At 37.5% G+C, this 20,865-nt stretch overlaps 1 protein-coding gene across 2 annotated transcripts in view; it reads right to left on the bottom strand.

The window, feature by feature from the left end:
* Positions 1-10,748: 10,748 nt before the first annotated feature.
* PTGER3 (prostaglandin E receptor 3) overlaps positions 10,749-20,865 on the bottom strand; it is a 42,820-nt gene continuing 32,703 nt past the window's right edge. Inside the window, exons 2-3 of one of the 2 annotated variants that reach the window (XM_055585488.1) lie at positions 17,113-17,292; positions 10,749-11,527 (exon numbers count right to left, since the gene is read on the bottom strand). In XM_055585488.1, the coding sequence (XP_055441463.1) occupies positions 11,348-11,527; positions 17,113-17,292 (360 nt within the window). In that variant the 3' untranslated portion in view covers positions 10,749-11,347. Of the gene's footprint in view, positions 11,528-12,488; positions 17,293-20,865 lie in introns of those variants that run through there. The other variant, XM_055585487.1, reaches the window with a different exon arrangement.

Below are 20,865 nucleotides of genomic sequence, written 5' to 3'. Positions count from 1 at the left end.
TTATCACTATTATTATTATTAGTGTTCATGTTTATTTATGACCATTTTCTTTTCTAGGAGTTTGGTTCCTTATATATATATTTTTTTCTATTAAAAAGCCCTTTTAAAAGCACATGTGATCACATGAGTGAATTTTTCAGAAATACCAAGATGTGAGATCTATAAAACAGCTTGTGTGCATGCCAGGTTGCTTCAATCATGTCCAACTCTGTGTGACCCTGTGGACTGTAGCCTGCCAGGTTCCTCAGTCCATGGGATTCTCCAGGCAAGAATACTGGAGTGGGTTGCCATGACCCCCTCCAGGATCTTCCCGACCCAGGGATCAAACATGCATCTCCTGCATTGGCAGGCAGATTCTTTACCACTGGTGCCACCTCGGAAGTGCCTAGGAAATAAAGTGAAAGTCGCTCAGGCGTATTCAACTCTTTGTGACCCAATGGACTAAACAGTCCATGGAATTCCCCAGGCCAGAATACGGGAGTGGGTAGCCTTCCCCATTTCCAGGGAATCTTCCCAACCCAGGGGTCAAACCCAGGTCTCCTGCATTGCAGGGGAATTCTTTACCAGCTGAGCCACAAGGGAAGCCCCCAGGAAATGTGGTACCTCATAAAAAAGAGGCAATATGCTGAACTGAGGAGCAACTTTTAAAAAATTTTACTCTAAAAGAGGTAAAGATTATCTGATAGGTTTGAACACCTGGAAAGCTGTTAAGATTTGGTTATTAGCACAAAGAAAGTTAAGCAAATTTAACTTGTTAAGTTCTTAACTCTAGAAAATAAAAAGCATGTCCAAGAAAGGAAACATGATGATGGTTCTACTGATTCTGCAGTTAAGGTTATTTACATTGCCATAAAAATGAAAACACTGAATTGTGTTAATAAAATTGCATTATAACCATAATGGGACAATTAGTGAGGAGAGAGTTAAATCCAGTAAAATAGAAAATCAACCTATAAGGTCCAAAGTTGGTGAATCAGGACACAGCAACATAAATACATTATTTAAAAATATAATAGTATATGCCAGAAGAAATGCTGAAAAAAAGCAGAAAGTATTGGAGTTGTTTGGAGAGCAGGGTGGTGGGGAGAGGGTTAGAATAAGGAGTGTGGGTATTATAATAAACTTTTTTATTGAGTGAAAGAGTCTTTAAATTCTATGCTTGTCTGCTCAGTCATGTCCAACTCTTTGCAACCCCATGGACTGTGGCCCACCAGGCTCCTCTGTCCATGGGATTTTCCAGGCACGAACACTGGAGTGGGTTGCCATTTCCTGCTTCAGGGCATCTTCCTGACCCAGGAATAGAACTCACACCTCCTGCATCTCATGCATTGACAGGCAGACCCTTTACCACTGCACCACCTAGGAAACCCTTTAAATTCTATAGTACTTTATAATTTTCAAAAGTTTCATGTATGTTGTTTCATATAATCACAATCCTTTTATTTATCCCCTATTCCTATATTGCCCTTTCCCTCCTCCCCCTTTCCCTCTTCCTGCTGGTAACCACTGGTTTGGTAACCACTCAAAGAAGTAAATGAGATCTATCATCTAATAACTAATACAGGATTTGGTAGTCTGGATGAAGTGTGAGTGTGTGTTCAGTCACTCAGTTGTATCCGACTCTTTTGCAACCCCATGGACTACAACCCATCCAGCACCTCTGTCCATGGGATTCTCCAGGCAAGAATGCTGGAGTGGGTTGACATTTCCTCCTCCAGGGGATCTTTCTGACCCAGGGGTAGAACCCACGACTCTTACTGTCTCCTGCATTGGCAGGCAGATTCTTTACCACTAAAACTGCTTTAAAGTATTTTAAACACACAATCTCCTAGTAGCGATCAAATATTAATTAAATTAGTAAATGAATTATTTCAGGTTTCAATGATAATTCTGCTGAAGGGATAGTAACAAGAATATTCAAAATGGCCATGGTGGGAGAAAGTCTGTGATAAGGAGAGGAGTCATGCACGTCTAACTAAGATTGCAAAACTTTTGAGGCAGTAGCTCCCCTTTAGAACTTGGCAAGAAATCAATATTATTTCTTCAAAATTTTTCAAATACAATAAATTCTGTCACTGCAATTCTTAAAGACACTAGGCAAAAGAATAAATAAATAACAGTCAAGGAATGTTGAAAGTAAGTAACAAAGCATAATTGCTTTTCCTCTTGAAATGGCTTTTTATGGATCTTCTAAGACTCCAAACCACTGACTTTTGAAAATCAGCTTGCAATTTCATGCACACTATCTACAGTTGTCCAATTCATGGAACCACATCCAGAATGTAGGATGCACTGGTATCAAATTGCTGTTTCCAAAATATAAATATTTCAGTGCTGAAAGGTGGCATTTTCTTTTTCCTCACTGGGGCAAGAAAAATGCAAAGATAAATGTCATTAATTGTTCCAGACGTTTCCCTTTAGTGAAATACAAACTATAAACATCAATACCGCATTCCACTAATAGCTTCAAGCAGTGGCTTAAAGCATCATTAATTTTACATTTGTAAAAAGGTCTGAAAGTGTATACCTTACATTTTACTGAAAGGTTCAATCAATAAGTCCTCCTTGTTGCTTTCATTCTAAATAGCAACACAAAAATGTAGTACTTGTATAAGTGTAAATATATTTTTATTCACATATGTATCATAACATAAAGTTATATAACAGAAAATAATAAGAAATTATATTCTAACCATTTTCAAGGTTTCATTTTTCAGGTGGGATGTTATTTTTTTAATTGATTTTTTAATAGCTTGGTTTTAAATCTCTCTTGTGGGATCAACACAAGGCAGAATGAAAATAAGCTCTGTGGAAGGCAAATGTGTCATTGGAAGAGATGTAATTCTTTATTTAAATAATGGTCCTTTCATTTTTCAACCTGTTTTTGGCAAATAACCTATAATGCTCCTCTTCTGGTTAGGATTATATTATTTTTTTTGCCCCACATGATGCCAATTTTTTAAAATGATTGCAATTCTTTTTAATAATTCTACCCCCCCCCCATTATGTTGATTTACTGTTATGGGCATACAATGAGATGTCAAGGAATTTTGGCATTCACAGGGAAGTAATTATGCTGATCTAGCTCCAGTTTTGGATTTTAGCTTTCTAACCAAACATGGAAACTTGTGAGGTTCCTTAAATCACAAAAATTCTCTCACAGCAAGAATTCTTAACCTGTGTCTATAAATTTCCAGGACATCTGTAGACAGAATTTAGGAGGACTGCATAATCTCTGACACGATAAAAAAAAGAAATTCTGTGTACTTTCTGTGAGAAAGAGATCCAAACCTTTCACCAGACTATTAGAGGTGTCTCTGACCCACAGTGTTTAAGAACTAGTGTTCTATTCGGCGTGCATGCTGTGCTAAGTCACTTCAGTAATGTCCAACTCTGTGCGACCCTGTGGACTGTAGTCTGCCAGGTTCCTCTGTCCATGGGATTCTCCCGGCAAGAAGACTACAGTGGGTTGCCATGATCTCCTCCATGGGATGTTTCTAACCCAGGGATTGAACCCACATCTCAGTTACTACCTCTGCATTGGCAGGTGGGTTCTTTATCACTAGTGTCCCTGGGAATCCTGTTCTACTGGGTACTTCTAGTTAAATCTAATTTTAAAAGGCCTCAGTGGTGGTAATGGTTTCAGAATTATTTTCTTCCAATGCTCTTTTCAAAATCGAATTCCAACAACCTGATATGTAATATTCAAAGCCTTCTTTTAAAAAGATTGCATAAGAATCTTGGGCATAAGCACTGATTATCCATAGTCCTTTCTTAATTTACCTCAGAAATTTACAGTAGATTAATGAGTACCTTCATGTTAATTTTAATTTTGACCAGAGTTAGGGTTTAAGTTTTTCAACTTTTTATTTCATGCAACCTATGGGTGAATTTAACTCAGATGACCATGATATCTACTACTGTGGGCAGGAATCCCTTAGAAGAAATGGAATGACCATCATAGTCAACAAAAGAGTCCAAAAAGCAGTATTTGGATGCAATCTCAAAAACGACAGAAGGATCTCTTTCGTTTCCAAGGCAAACCATTCAATATCATGGTAATCCAAGTCTATGCCCCAACCAGTAACACTGAAGAAGCTGAAGTTGAACGGTTCTATGAAGACCTACAAGACCTTTTAAAACTAATACCCAAAAATGATGTCCTCTTCATTATAGGGGACTGGAATACAAAAGTAGGAAGTCAAGAAACACCTGGAGTAACAGGCAAATTTGGCCCTGGAGTACAGAATGAAGCAGAGCAAAGGCTAATCAAGTTTTGCCAAGAAAACACACTGGTCATGGCAAACACCCTCTTCCAACAACACAAGAGAAGACTCTACACAGGGACATCACCAGATGGCCGATAACGAAATCAGACTGATTATATTCTTTGCAGCCAATGATGGAGAAGTTCTATACAGTCAGCAAAAACAAGACCAGGAGCTGACTGTGCCTCAGATCATGAACTGCTTATTGCTAAATTCAGACTTAAATTGAAGAAACTGGGGAAAACCACTAGGCCATCCAGGAATGACCCAAATCAAATCCCTTATGATCATACAGTGGAATTGAGAAATAGATTTAAGGGACTAGATCTGATAGAGTGCCTGATGAACTATGGACAAGGTTAGTGACATTGTACAGGACACAGGGATCAAGACCATCCCCAAGAAAAAGAAATGCAAAAAGGCAAGATGGCCGTCTGAAGAGGCCTTACAAATAGCTGTGAAAAGAAGACAACTGAAAAGTAAAGGAGACAAGAAAAGATATAAGCATCTGAATGCAGAGTTCCAAAGAATAGCAAGGAGAGATAAGAAAGCTTTCCTCAGAGAACAATGTAAAGAAATAGAGGAAAACAATAGAATGGGAAGACTAGTGATCGCTTCAAGAAACTTAGAGCTACCAAGGGAACATTTCAGGCAAAGATAGGCTCAATAAACGCAGAAACAGTATGGACTTAACAGAAGCAGAAGATATTAAGAAGAGGTGGCAAGAATACACAGAAGAACTGTACAAAAAAGATCTTCATGACTCAGATAACCATGATGGTGTGATCACTCACCTAGAGCCAGACATCCTGGAATTTGACGTCAAGTGGGCCTTAGGAAGCATCACTATGAATAAAGCTAGTGGAGGTGATGGAATTCCAGTTGAGCTATTTCAAATCCTAAAAGATGATGCTGTGAAAGTGCTGCACTCAATATGTCAACAAATTTGGAAAACTCAGCAGTGGCCACAGGACTGGAAAAGGACAGTTTTCATTCCAATCCCAAAGAAAGGCAATGCCAAAGAATGCTCAAACTACCACACAATAGAATTCATCTCACACACTAGTAAAGTAATGCTCAAATTCTCAAGCCAGGCTTCAGCAATACGTGAACTGTGAACTTCCAGATGTTCAAGCTGGTTTTAGAAAAGACAGAGGAACCAGAGATGAAATTGCCAATATTCAATGGATCATGGAAAAAGCAAGAGAGTTCCAGAAAAACATCTATTTCTGCTTTATTGACTATGGCGAAGCCTTTGACTGTGTGGATCACAATAAACTGTGGAAAATTCTGAAAGACATGGGAATACCAGACCACCTCACCTGCCTCCTGAGAAATTTGTATGCAGGTCAGGAAGCAACAGTTAGAACTGGACATGGAACAACAGACTGGTTCCAAATAGGAAAAGGAGTACGTCAAGGCTGTATATTGTCACCCTGCTTATTTAACTTATATGCAGAGTACATCATGAGAAATGCTGGGCTGAAAGAAACACAAGCTGGAATCAAGATTGCTGGGACAAATATCAATAACCTCAGATATGCAGATGATACCACCCTTATGGCAGAAAGTGAAGAACTGAAGAGCCTCTTGATGAAAGTGAAAGTGGAGAGTGAAAAAGTTTGCTTAAAGCTCAACGTTCAGAAAACTAAGATCATGGCATCTGGTCCCATCACATCATGCCAAATAGATGGGGGAACAGTGGCTGATTTTATTCTGGGGGGCTTCACAATCACTGCAGATGGTGACTACAGCCATGAAATTAAAAGACACTCCTTGGAAGTAAAGTTATGGCCAACCTAGACAGCATATTAAAAAGCAAAGACATTACTTTGTCAACAAAGGTATGCCTAGTCAAGGCTATGGTTTTTCCAGTAGTCATGTATGGATGTGAGAGTTGGACTATAAAGAAAGCTGAACACCAAAGAATTGATCCTTTTGAACTGTGGTGTTGGAAAAGATTCTTGAGAGTCCCTTGGACTGCAAGGAGATCCAACCAGTCCATCCTAAAGGAGATCAGTCCTGGGTGTTCATTGGAAGGAGTGATGTTGAAGCTGAAACTCCAATACTTTGGCCACCTGATGCGAAGAGCTGACTCATTGGAAAAGGCCCTGATGCTGGGAGGGATTGAGGGCAGGAGGAAAAGGGGACGACAGAGGATGAGAGGGTTGGATGGCATCACTGACTCAATGGACATGAGTTTGGGTGAACTCTGGGAATTGATGAGGCACAGGGAGGCCTGGTGTGCTGTGGTTCATGGGGTTACAAAGAGTCAGACATGACTGAGCAACTGAACTGAACTGAGAGCTTAAATTTAAGATATAGAGCACAGGACTTGAACTCTGTCAGCAAAATGTATGGTAATAGCTTCATGCCTGAAATATTGCAGACTGGCACAAACTCAGAAAGGCATAGGCTGATAAGGAGACATTTGCCCCAAATTTGATTGCTCTTTAATAAAAAATTATATCTCAGATTAAATAAAGTTCTTACAACTCTGTAAGATAGACCAGACATGAAGAAATTCCGTTAAAGACAAAATTTGGTAAATTAGTCTCTCTTGCTAAGGTACCTTACCTAGAAATGTAAACTGAATTAAGAGGAATCTTAACATATTTTTTAAGGTCCTGGGAGAAATGGACTGTCTTTAGATATCACTTTGAGAGACATATTACCCTAGGCCCTCTTATCAAGAACAAAATAAGTATTGGAGCATCAATGGAAAAATGATACTTTCTAAGAAATTGTACCTCTTCCTTTGTGAATAGGTTTATGTGATTACGGAAGTGGATCAGGGCCCATGGTGATCCAGGCATTGTTGTACTGGTAGCACCACATTTTTGTGCATTCAGACACAAACTGACATTCTAGTGCTTGCTTCCTTGGGAAAAGCCAGAATGGTGCCTGTCTGGACCAAGATCCCACAGATGACCTTGTCCTGCAAACCCTCACACACATAGCCTCCTCTTGGTGACCATGGCCCTTGCCCTAAGGCAGAGACTCTCAACTATGAGCCAATACGTCCTCTATGGTGCATTTGGCCATATCTGGGGACATTTTTGATTGCCACAACTAGGGCAATATTACTGGCATCCAATAAGTAGCTGCTAAACAGCTTACAATGTACAGGATACTGTACCCCCAACAAAGAATTCTCTGCCCCAGTGGGCCAATAGTTCCAAGATTCAGAAATCCTGTCCTAAGACCTCTTCCCTACTCTGCAAGATTACAGAGGCATGCACTATTCAGAACCACATTTTTTAGTGGGCCACTAGAATTTAATCAGTTTGAATGCCTTGCAAACTGTACTGCTTTGGGCAGAGTGGAATGAAAAAATATTCTAAAATGTGCCTCCGCCTTCCTGGTTAACACCAACACCTTTCTCCAAAAAACAAACAAACAAACAAACATAGCACTAAGTCGTGTCTGACTCTTGTGACCCCTTGAACTGTAGCATGCCAGGCTCCTCTGTCCATGGGATTCTCCAGGCAAAAATACTGGAGTGGGTTGCCATTTCATTCTCCAAGGGAACTTCCTGACCCCAAGAATTGAACCCAGTCTCTTGCATTGCAGGCAGATGCTTTACCGACTGAGCTACACAGGAACCAAATGCAAATTAAATGTCACCTCCTACACGAAACTATTTCCTACTTCATCATCACCTTCCCCACATAGTACTTAGAGGCTTACCCCAATAGCAGCTCTGTTCAAATTACTTCCCGTTCCCCTATAGAGTATAAATTCACTGAAAGCAATGTTTGTTTATTTTAAAATCCTTGTGTCTTTGCACTTACTAGAATGCTTAGCACACTAGGTACACAGCAAATATATGTGAAAGAAAAGAACAAGGCTGGAGGACTGGCTTGGATTCTGAGTACCTACCTTCAAAATAGGTTTACTCAAGACTGTTTTAGGGAACTGCCCTCGTGATCCAGTGACTAAGACTCTCCAGTCCCAGTGCATGGACCCTGGGTTCAATCCCTGGTTGAGAAACTAGATCCCACATCCACAACTAAGAGCTTACAGGCCACAGCTAAAGATTTTGCATGTTGCAACTATAGACCCAGTGCAGCCAAATATCTAAGGATGTCTGACTGCCTGTCCTCCAAGGACATGAAACTGAGCAACGTCTTATTCCTGGCACGTAGGATCATCAGCATTTTAGTGGAAATTCTTGGCCTACCAGAAGATAGCCATCATGATGTTTACCTGAAATGCCACAAGACAAAGACTGTAGAGATCATAAGATCTAGTTGGGGGGTTACGTCAGAGCTCTCCCTAAATGCCTTTTCTTAGAGGAAAGAGAGCAAGGTTGACATGTTACTTTTAATAAGCCTGGCTTTGCAGCCTGTGTTCTACAGAACTTCTTCCTTCACCAAAGAAGGAAAAAGTAGAGTGAACTTAATGAACACATGAACAGGGTAGTGAGGTAGTTCAACACTCAACTCAACTAGTAGTCAGCTTACACCAAAACCCATGTACAAATCTACTAAAGGAGCTGACTACGAACAAGGACAGTTCTTTTGTTGGCTGCCTATAGATTATATGCAAATCCACAGTGGGAGAATTAAATTTAGGATAATTTATAAATGTGCTTTTGTACTAAAAGCAAAAAAATTGGATTACAACATGAATAGGCAACAAATTAGAGATACCAAGGGAACATTTGATGCAAAGGTGGGCACAATAAAGGACAGAAACAGTATGGAGCTAAAAGAAACAGAAGATATTAAGAAGAGGTGGCAAGAATACACAGAACTATACAAAAAAGATCTTCATGACCCAGATAACTGCAATGATGTGATTACTCATCTAAGAGCCACACATCCTGAATTTTGAGTCAAGTTGGCCTTAGGAAGCATCACTACAAACAAACCTATTAGAGGTGATGGAATTCCAGTTGAGCTCTTTCAAATCCTAAAAGATGATGCTGTGAAAGTGTTGCACTCAATATGTCAACAAATTTGGAAAGCTGACCACAGGACTGGAAAAGGTCAGTTTTCATTCCAATCCCAAAGAAAGGCAATGCCAAAGAATGTTCAAACTACTGCACAATTGCATTCATCTCACATGCTAGTAAAGTATTGCTCCAAATTCTCCAGGCAAGTCTTCGATAGTATGTGAACCGAGAACTTCCATATGTTCAAGCTGGATTCAGAAAAGGCAGAGGAACCAGAGATCAAATTGCCAACAACTGTTGGGTCATAGGAAAAGCAAGAGACTTCCAGAAAAACATCTACTTCTACTTTATTGGCTACTCCAGAGCCTTTGACTGTGTGGATCACAACAAACTGTGGAAAATTCTTCAAGAGATGGGAATACCAGACCACCTGACCTGCCTCCTGAGAAATCTGTATCCAGGTCAAGAAGCAATAGTTAGAACCAGACATGGAAAAACAGACTGGTTCCAAATAGGAAAAGGAGTATGTCAAGACTGTATATTGTCACCCTGCTTATTTAACTTCTATGCAGAGTGCATCATTTGAAATGCCAGGCTGGATGAAGCACAAGCGGGAATCAAGAATGCCAGGAGAAATATCAATAACCTCAGATATGCAGATGACACCACCCTTATGGCAGAAAGTGAAGAAGAACTAAAGAACCTCTTGATGAAAGTGAAAGAGGAGAGTGAAAAATCTGGCTTAAAAACTCAACATTCAGAAAACTATGATCATGGCATCCGGTCCCATCTCTTCATGGCAAATAGATGCGGAAACAATGGAAACAGTGACAGACTTTCTTTTCTTGGACTCCAAAATCACTGCAGATGATGACTGAAGCCATGAAATTAAAAGATGCTTGCTCCTTGGAAGAAAAGCTATGACCAACCTAGATAGCACATAAAAAGCAGAGACATTACTTTGCTGACAAAGGTCCATCTAGTCAAACCTATGGTTTTTCCAGCAGTCATGTATGGATGTGAGAGTTAGACTCTAAGAAAGCCGAGTGCCAAAGAAATGATGCTTTCAAACTGTGGTGTTGGAGAAGACTCTTGAGAGTCCCTTGGACTGCAAAGAGATCCAACCAGTCCGTCCTAAAGGAGATCAGTCCTGAATACTCACTGGAAGGACTGATGTTGAAGTTGAAACTCCAATCCTTTGGCCACCTGATGTGAAGAATTTACTCATTTGAAAAGACCCTGATGCTGGGAAAGATTGAAGGCAGGAAGAGTAGAGGACAACAGAGGATGAGAGGGTTGGATGGCATCACGGACTCAATGGACATGACTTTGAGTAAACTCCAGGAGTTAGTGATGGACAGGGAAGCCTGATGTGCTACAGTCCTGGGATTTCAAAGAGTTGGATACAACTGAGTGACTGAACTGAACTGAACTGATTGCATTATATTGTGCTATTATTTTGATAAAGCAAATCTAATAGGATTTCAGCAAAATACTTAGTGCAATTATCAGTAAAACATTCCTGACATGAGTTGGCATCAGGAAAGAAAGACAGGGCCATTTCAGAACATTCAACTTTATTTTCCATTGACAAACACAACATAAATAACATACATTTATTTGTTAAATACACAGACTAGCTATGACTTGAATGCCATCAAAATTCTGATGTACTTTTCAGTCTTTTATTCTTTGTCTCCACAATATTGAAGACTATCCTTTCAAACATAGTGGAAGATATGTTTAGATATACTTAACATAACTCCTAGAAAAATTTTACATAAAGATAACAAAAGTATACCTTCCCATTTAACCCACTGGAATGGAATGCTGAGTAGGAAAGGTGGAGGAACATACAATTTCTATACTGAGCTTTACATAATTTATTACAGTGTCAATGATTTCAATTCTCACTTAGATACATATTGAAAATAATATATTCATTTGTTGTAAACAGATTAAGATAATCAGTGCCTATTTTTAATTTGCTTGCTTACAGAAATGTTCAACTTTATGCTATCTGTAAAAAACTGTTTTGTTAAAGAAGATGGAGAAAGTAAGATATTCTATCTATATATACAAGGCTTGGGAAGAAAAAGAGTTTGGCAGTCAGTGATGACTTGAGTGAATTAAACATTTGCTTTTACAGAAAAGAACACTGGCCACTCCTCGCTTTGTCCTACTGATGCTCAAGTGTATGAAGATAAATGTGGCCCCTTCCTCTCCTTGCTTCTGTGAAATGACCTAAAAGGATGAAGAATCTTGACAAGTTGGAAATATATAGGTTTTCCTTCATTTCTTTGTCTTTGTTCTCTGTCCCACCCTTCATGTCTATTCCATAGAAGTGTCCTTTCAAAAGGTGAAAGAACGTTGAAGTCCATCAGTAAGTCATATGCATTTTCTCCTGCTAAACATTACAGCTTTGGTTTCTACAGAAATTGAAAACCATAGAAAGAAACTATTTTCATATTAAAGTCTGGTGATTAGCAAGCTTTTGGCTAGATATCTGATTCACTTTAATTAAAAAGCCAAACTATTCTAATTCTAAAGCAACTGACAGGGACTTCCCTGGTGGTCCAGTAGTTAAGACTCCGTGCTTCCAATGCAGGGGACCCGGGTTCGATCCCTGGTCGGGGAACTAGGATCCCACATGCTGCGGGGTGAGGCCAAAAAAAAAAAAGAAGAAGAAAAAAAAAAAGTAAAGCAACTGACAAAGGAATTTAAGAGCTGATCAAAAAATTTTAGAAGTGCTATCATCTCTAAAATGCTTGATAAGCCTGAAAACCTAATTATACCTGATGTTAATCTCTTTCCTTCTTATCTTTACTCCCATAATAAAATTATTTCATTAAAGCAGATATTAAAAAACAGACTCAGATCTGTTTCATAGATTAGTACATTAGTACATTAGAAATGTGAAACCATTCTCTCTCTTAAAAACAATCCCAGCTTCACCAATAGTAAATATTTCTTTTACTTTCTCTCCATGAGAAAATGGATAAACAGGCTGGAGGCAAGGGAGCCAGGGAAACAGTCTTCTTTCTTATGAAGAAATTAACATTTCAGTAGATATGAGTTGTTTATGATTTAAAACAAATTGATGTAAAATTTCTGAAAATAGAATAATTTTCATTCTCAATAAAAAATGTGTAATCCATATATGAGCAAATATGGTATATACCTGATTGAACTGCATTTCTATAGAATCAAAATGTAGTAGGCTTGTGGTATCATAATGTAATGGTTTACAACCCAACTTGTACAAATGGCAAGCCTTTAGGTAGAATCCTCACTTAAGATTTATAAAATAGAGACTCCATAAAATTAAAATTCTGTGCTCTTTCATTATTTAAAAGAGTAGAGAGTAGGGAAGAGTGAGAAAGAAAATGTAGAGCAGCATGTTTTGAAGATATAATTCCATTTGATTTAAAAACTAATTGTTGACCTCCTTTGGGGAAAAAAAAACACCTTACTTCTAGAAGTGCTGACGTCTTTCATAGATGTGCATAGTTTCAGTTTTCCATTTGTCACTGTGAGAACAAAGTCACCCTGTACTGCTCTTTTTACTTTCTTTAGTTTTATTCAAGGTGGACTCAGTCCAAAAAAGGCATTCAGGGAAGGCATGTGAAAGATTTTACTTAATGGCTACAACACGAATCATTATAAAATTGAAACCTTTTGGGTGAGAGTAATCCAGGGGTAATGAACTTTCACATGTAAATTTGTATCCATATACATGATACCAGTATAATGAAGTTCAAATTTTTAAATTTGCTATAATTCTCTGTTTCATGATTCATATGTAATCACAACCTGTTAGTTGTCTTAGAGTTTTGAACTGACAGCACATTCTTAACAAATGTGCATGTGAGTTTTAGTTTGATTTTCAAATTTTGTAAATAGATTATATCATAACCTCCATTATGAAACATCATAGATGTATGTCACCTCTTATTAACATTGTATTGCAACTCAGAAAACAGTTCTATCAATATATCCACAGTATTAAATACTCTTTATTTAAAAAATGATATAATCTCATTCATTGAACAATTCTGTTCACTTATTTAGACCTCAGCTTTAGTAGATTTGAGACATACACAATCACAAAGACAGAAATAAACAAGCAGCTGTGAAGATATGGCATGCTTGATGACCTAAACTTTTTACAGAGGTAAATCATGGAAACTTCAGTTATTCCACAATAAACTTTTAATATGTTTGCAGTAATAAATACTCTACAGTCTCTCTGTGTCACTCACTTTCTGCTGCTGCTGCTGCTGCTAAGTCGCTTCAGTCGTGTCCGACTCTGTGCGACCCCATAGACGTCAGCTCACCAGGCTCGCCTGTCCCTGGGATTCTCCAGGCAAGAACACTGGAGTGGGTTGCCATTTCTTTCTCCAATGCATGAAAGTGAAAAGTGAAAGTGAAGTCGCTTAGTTGTGTCTGACTCTTAGCGACCCCATAGACTGCAGCCTACCAGGCTCCTCCATCCGTGGGATTTTCCAGGCAAGAGTACTGGAGTGGGGTGCCATTGCCTTCTCCGCACTCACTTTCTAGTAACCTGCATATTTCAAAAGAAGCTTTGGGAATAAAATATGAAAATAAATGGGCAATATATGTGTTTAACATTTCAAAGAATATGATTTTTCTGTTTTCTTAGCTGACTTAATCCCAATACAAAACGGCTATGATTATCGACATGGGGAAGACTGAAAACAGATCACTAATCTGGGGTCAAAACCAACAAAAACATACAAAGTATTAAAAAAAAAGGCCTAATTCTTGAAAATCTAAGAATACTGCCACAGATTGTCCACCTTATTAATATACTGTTTGGTCAGAGTTTTTAGTTTGTCTATTACTCAATGCCAGTGTGTTCTCAGGGTCTTTTACAGTTGACTTTTACATAAGCTTCTAAAATTTTATTCCATAACATGGTCAAGAGGTCTTTTATATAATAAATAAGTGTTCAGTATATATGTGTGGCTTTAAATTGTCAATCATTTGAATCTGGCATGATTAAATGCTTGTGTTTACTTAAAATGACTTGGTATATAGCTCAGGCAGATTTGCTAAATCCTGGGATAACACATTTAATTTCTTCAATTTAAAATATTTTAAAGATATCTACCATACTTATTTCATTTGAAAAGTAAACTGTTCTTATTGATTGACATATCATCATTCTCTTCTATGATACAACATAGCTGAATAAATTCACTGTATGGAAAATCAGAATAGCTTTGTAAAATCTACAATAGTCGATATTACATCTAATTTTACACTGCATTCACATCTTTTTATTTGGTTTCCTAGGCCTCCGTTTTTTTAAACCAGCATTGAGAAGTTTGGGGATTGTCATAATTTATGCATGCATTTTTTTCCTGCTCAAAACTAAGTATACTCGAGTGAACTTAAAGACTAAGGAACTTAAACTTGGAAACCGATATACTCTTCTGCAGTGACTTTAGATGTTTTCTTCCTTACCACATTTAGGGCTTCTGAACAGCCTGAAATCTAACCTCAACTATCATCCAAAGGCCAATATCATTTAGGACTAACATTTCTTACCAGGTTTTTCATGTACTAACACGTCATATGCTGTTCATGTAATTCTTTCTTTCCACTTCCTTTTCAAGCTTGTTCAAAAACTGCCATCAATCACAGCTACCACATATCCTTGGGCAGGAAACTATTCCATAGTTAAGCATGAGTTTTAGGTTGTTTTGTCTTTATGAATTTCTGTGGTTGGATGAAAAGTGATATTTCTTTGACTGTCATCTCAATTATCACTTGGGAGTAGTAGTTTCTCAAATTATTAATACAAATGATGTACTTTGTTATGAAGCAATATAATGCTGAACATTTGAAGATAAATTTGTATTTCTGTAATTAAACAAGCAGAGTTCATTCACTTTATCAGCTCAATGGTCTGTAAAGTCACGAAGCACTTCAACCATATAGTGGGACCCCACTGATGTGCACTTGGTTTTGGCAGATAATTATTCATCCATTCACTGAACAAATAGTCACTGAATACTTTCTATATCCCAAGTGGAAGGTGCTGGAAGAAATAACCCATTCAAGCTCACACTACTCGAATCTATGCTGTATATGTGTCTAAACTTAGGACCTAAAGCCTCTTAATTATAAGGTCATTTAAGTACACTTTTTTTTTTTTTTTAAGTATATAGTTTTGTCTCATCCTCCATGAGGTGACTTGTGGAATTATTCAATTCTATGGTATAGAGAAATTTTTAAATGTCCTTTTAGTATAGGTTATTTGTCATCATTTTTTCCCCAAAACCTAGACTAGTGGAAACCACCATGAGTTACATAAGCATTCTCAGCAGATTTTGCCTTCTCACTCAATTTGACATGAGCATTTAAATTGATTCCTCCTAATTGACTTAGCCTAGTAACCATATTAATCTAATAGATATTTTGCACCTCTTAAAATTAATTCTTCCCTGGATGCCTACTGAATACACACACAAAAAGGTAGTTACTATAAAGGAGTATAAATAAATTTCAAGTTTCTTAAAACTGGGAAAACAATAAAGGAAAAAGCAAGTTAAACTCTGAATGAGAAACAGTAAGTTTGCAAAACAAATGCTCTAAAGAATACAAAGAACATTTTATGTAGGTCTGATTTGAAAGATTGTTGTGTTTGTTGGGGAGTTGTTTTTATTTTTTTAAGTGTAATTCTCAAAATTTAATGTAGTGACCTACTTGTGCCAAAAAGATATCAAGCTTAGCTGTCAAGGTTTATGCACATAATAAGAGATACATTTTAATAATAAATATTTAGATAGAAACTTTGAAGAGAGGGCAGAGAAAGTGCTGTGAGGTATCAATATTATAATTTCCTTACCCTATAAATAGGCTAAACTATGGAAAGTCTTTATGGAAGCTTTAAAATATTTACTGGTCTTAGAATAGGAGTTAGTATTTAAATACACAAAAGACTGAAGAGAATACTTTGGATGGAAAAATCAGGGAAAATAATTAGCCAAAGTACCTATATTTAGGGCTCAAATCAATCCTTAAATAGAATTTTGAAAAAAAATCACTTCACTGACTCCCAAGTACAGTTTCATGAATCTTCTCCAGGCTTGTAGGAATTAAAACTGTAATCTAAAGGAAGAACATTGAACAATTTGGATGTTCACAAATTGTCATGTTTGAAATAAATGGAATTAACTGACTCATTCAGATAATGAATAAACCTAATTACCAACCCAACCAAAACAGACTCTGTAAGGTTAGCAGCTAATTTGCATATTGAATGACATTTAAGTAACATCAGTATCAATGAATACTGTGAATATGTTATGTATTTTTTCATCCTAAATCAACATTTTAAAAAAATTTAAGGGGAATAAAAGTGACACAGAGAGAAAGAGAGTAAAAGAGAAAGCAGAAGACCAAGGCCTTTGAGCAAAAACAAACTGTTGCCTTGTCTTCAAATATCTGTGTGTTGAATTCCCCATGTACTCAGTGTATTAGAATATTGACTATCCCTACACGGCTCTCACCACAGACCAAGATCATTTATAAAAACAAAAGAAGTGCTTTCACCTAACAAATAATCACACATTCAGCTACATATGGGACAGACCCCAAAACACTAGACTGTTATTAATCTATTTTCCTTTGTTTGTGTTTCAATACTTTTGGCACATAGGGGATTATTAATATTTATGCTTCTGAGATCATTTAGGCCTTATATCAAAAATTCTACTTCAATGCATAAATAGCGGCATGCCAGAGATGCCTAAATTCACAGTAAGATTTAGGGCTATTTTTTGCCAAAAGCTGTGAACATGCAAGTTGGTTAAGTGTTCTCTTTCATGCTCCTGTCTGTGTTATTTCATTGGATAGTGAGATAGTCGGCACTTTAGGTCCATCATTAAAGTAGCTGGAGACAGCATTTGCTACCTGGCAAAACTTTTGAAGAAGGATCTTTCTTAGCAGCAGATAAACCCAGGGATCCAAGATCTGGTTCAGTGAAGCCAGGCGAACAGCTATTAAGAAGAAGTTGCACTCATCCTGATTTTCTGTGTATGTCTTGCAGTGCTCAACTGACGTGTGATTGAAGATCATTTTCAACATCATTATCTAAGAAAAAGGGACATATTATTATTCCAAAGATTAATAAAGTCATATGCATCTCCCCACATGGTTCTTTGCACATGGTTAGTTTACAATAAGTTGGTTGTTGGATTAAAATGATTAATTCAAGCAACATTTATACTCACAGAACACAGCCCTGAATTATATAAGATATTCCTCTGGATTTTCCCACATTTTTGCCTATTCAACATGAGGCTGATTTTTTTAAAATACATATTCTCTGGCTCTTGGTCCTTGTCAGGCAAAACATATGTAATCTTAAACTTTGGCAGTTGTAACTAAAAAAAAAAAGACTACTTAAGAAAAGATAGATGCAAGAAAGGGGAAAATAGCAGTTACATATTATTAGTATTATCATTATGGCCAGTAGCATTTTCTGAATCCTTACAATTTGCCTGATACTGTGTCAAGTTCTTCATATGCTTTTAATAAATAATAGAAGATAAATACTACTGCCATCTCATTTTTATAATTGCGGAAACCAAGCTTTAATGACATAAAATAGCTGAGTCAGACTTAAACCCAGGTTCACTAACATATTACAGATAGCATTTTACCCTTCTGGGTCTCTACCCAGTCACTGCACATACACCAGAATGTAAATTCCATGAAGGTAGGATCTGGGCCAATACCTTTTTCCCCACTAGTTCATTCCCAGTACCTAGACTAATAATTAGCAGGTTGTGTTCAATAAACATCTGTGAATGAAGATATGACACATATATGAATATATTAATATATGGCATCTATAATATACATAATATATTTATATTTGAATGAATAAATATTTGTGATTTCCACAGGAGAGAAAAAAGTGAAGATTCATACACATCAGAAAAGATATTCAAGCTCATTAGTCCATCAGAGAAATGAATGTTATGACAAAGAAACCATTTTATATTCACTAGTTTGAGAAAAATGAAGCATGACTTTTCCAAATGTTAGCGAGGATGGGGAGCAATATAGACTCCTGCACACAGTACTACCAGGACTCTGAGCTGGAGCAGCCACCTCAGAAGACAATCAAACTGTCTCACCTGTTACCTTGCAGAAGTCCCACTCCCAAGAATGCACTGCCTTGAATTCCTGCACCTGAGGTTGTGTGTATGACTGTTCATTACAGCATTGTTCATAACAGCAATAAAAAAGCAGGAACAACCCCAAAACAGGTTCACACTTGCAAGCAAAGAAAGGTGCTGACTTTATTACCAGCTCCTAAATTGGTCTTTCTAGACATGCACAGCTATTAAGCACTTCAAATGTGACTGAAGAAAATTGGGACGTTGGGATATGTAATGATTATATAATGAAATGATAATATTTTTATATAGTGTGTTAAAATACATTATTAAACTTAGCATCATTTGTTTCTTGTTACTTTTTAAAACCATTTTGTAAAATATTACACTAGTAGAAAATTTAAAATTATATATGTGGCATGCATTTGTTGTTCACATTATATTTTGACTGAACTCAAAAGTGTCGCTTAAGACCCACATTTATTTGGATGGTCTGACCTCAGGTCGTATATCCAAAACTGAAGGGTTCGAAACATCCCTGAGCATCCTAAACACCCACAAACCTACTATCCACAGCAACAGCACTTACTTTCTTACAGTCACCCTGACTCAACACATCAGGGTCACCTGTGAAACCTTCTTTTACCTCATCCTCTGCAATGCAGTTTGCTCTTTTTCCAGTCTCAGTTTAGCACTTCCTCTCATCTGATTTATAGTAATAACAGACACCCCGATACAGATGTCAGCATGACACAAATTCGGCACCCTAAATCCCAGCTCTGATCAAATCCTCAACAGCTATACAAATGTCAACTTGGTCTTACTGGACAGAGTTGTGTGCGTGGTAGTCGCTCAGTCGTGTCCGACTCTTGGCGATCCCAAAGACTGTAGCCCGCCAGGCTCCTCTGTGGAATTCTCCAGGCAAGAATACTGGCGTAGGTAACCATTCCCTTCTCCAGGGGATCTTCCCGACCCAGGGATTGAACCCAGGTCTCCTGCATTGCAGGGAGATTCTTTATCATCTGAGCTACCAGGGAAGTCCTACCAGGGACAGAGTTGAGTCACAGGTTAATTCTTAAAACAATCACTGGCAAAGGGAATGGAAATGTCCAGGTTTTGCTTATAATATGGGTCCCTAACTGGCAACCCACTCTGTACTCTTGCCTGGAGAATTCCATGGACAGAGGAGCCTGGCAGGCTATAGTCCATGAGATCACAAAGAGTTGGACATGACTGTGTGACTAACTTTCACTTTTCAACCCCCAGACCATGGACGGGCACCAGTCTGTGGCCTTTTAGGAACCAGACTGCACAGCAGGAGGTAGGCGGTGGGCAAGGAAGCCAAGCTTCACCAGCCGCTCCCCTGGGCTCCCCACACTCACAGTTCCCCACACTCGCATTATCATCTGCACCATTTCATTTCCCCAACCCCACCTCACGTCCCTTACCCCCACCCCCAGCTGTGGAAAAACTGTCTTCCACAACACTGGCCCCTGGTCCCAAAAAGGCTGGGGTCCAAAACCGTTCTCTGTGGCTTACTTCAGTCCTTGACCAATTTACACCTACTATCTGAACAAAATTATGGCTCTATAAACAAAAAGAAGAGAAAAATATGTAAACATATAGTCTGTCATTTCTTTCAAAGAAACTTTTCCCAAGGGATTTATTCAATAAAAGGAAAAATCAATTGGACAAATAAGTGAATGGTCAATGAAGAATAATCTAGTAAGAAACTGCAAACATATAAATATCTAGTATCAGGAATAAAGCTTAATGAAATACAGGTGGTTGCATAATTATATATATGTATATGAATTAAGTGAAAAGAACAGAATGTAAGATAGTATCATGTATATAAAGTTATATTGTTATTACAATTAAATGTAAAATATGTATTTTGATCTGTGGAAGGCAATGGAATTATTACTATTAAATAATTATTCAATATTTAAAAATTTTTATGTGCATAAAAACATTTCAAACAATTTAGGAAAGTCTTTTGTTTAAAGGAAATGGATTATTCTCTTCATTAATAAATATGAATTATTATAACCAAATTTATTTAAAATGAATAATCAAATTAGTATCTTCTGATGCTGGCTCATAGCCCTGTGAACTGAATACTACCTCCCACATGTGATTAATGTTTAGGGCCTCAAGATGGGGAGATTATCCTGAATTTATCTGGGTAGGTTCAATGTAACCACATGGGTCCTTAAAATCTGAGAACCTTTCCAGCTGTGGTGAGAGGGAGATGGATCCAATAATTAAATATGTTTGGCCATTTACTACTTTTCAGGAAGTGTTCTGAACCTCATCTAAAATGATTTAAGAATTCACATAAGTTACATCTTCATTTTCTTTTACAAAATAAAATATTGAATTTCTCCCACTTTGTATAATCAGGAAAATTCACAAAATTACTTATTAAGATGGAATTTCAGTCATTTTATAGTCCTCCTTGATTATTCTAAAATTAATTTTTATGAAGCTAATAATTTAAAATTATTTCATTAGGCTAATACAGGTTTCATATGCC

This window comes from Bubalus kerabau, chromosome 6 (assembly GCF_029407905.1).
Source record: "Bubalus kerabau isolate K-KA32 ecotype Philippines breed swamp buffalo chromosome 6, PCC_UOA_SB_1v2, whole genome shotgun sequence".
NCBI classification, from domain to species: domain Eukaryota; kingdom Metazoa; phylum Chordata; class Mammalia; order Artiodactyla; family Bovidae; genus Bubalus; species Bubalus kerabau.
The sequence above is the reverse complement of the archived record's forward strand: the minus strand, read 5'-3'. Positions and strand labels throughout refer to the sequence as shown.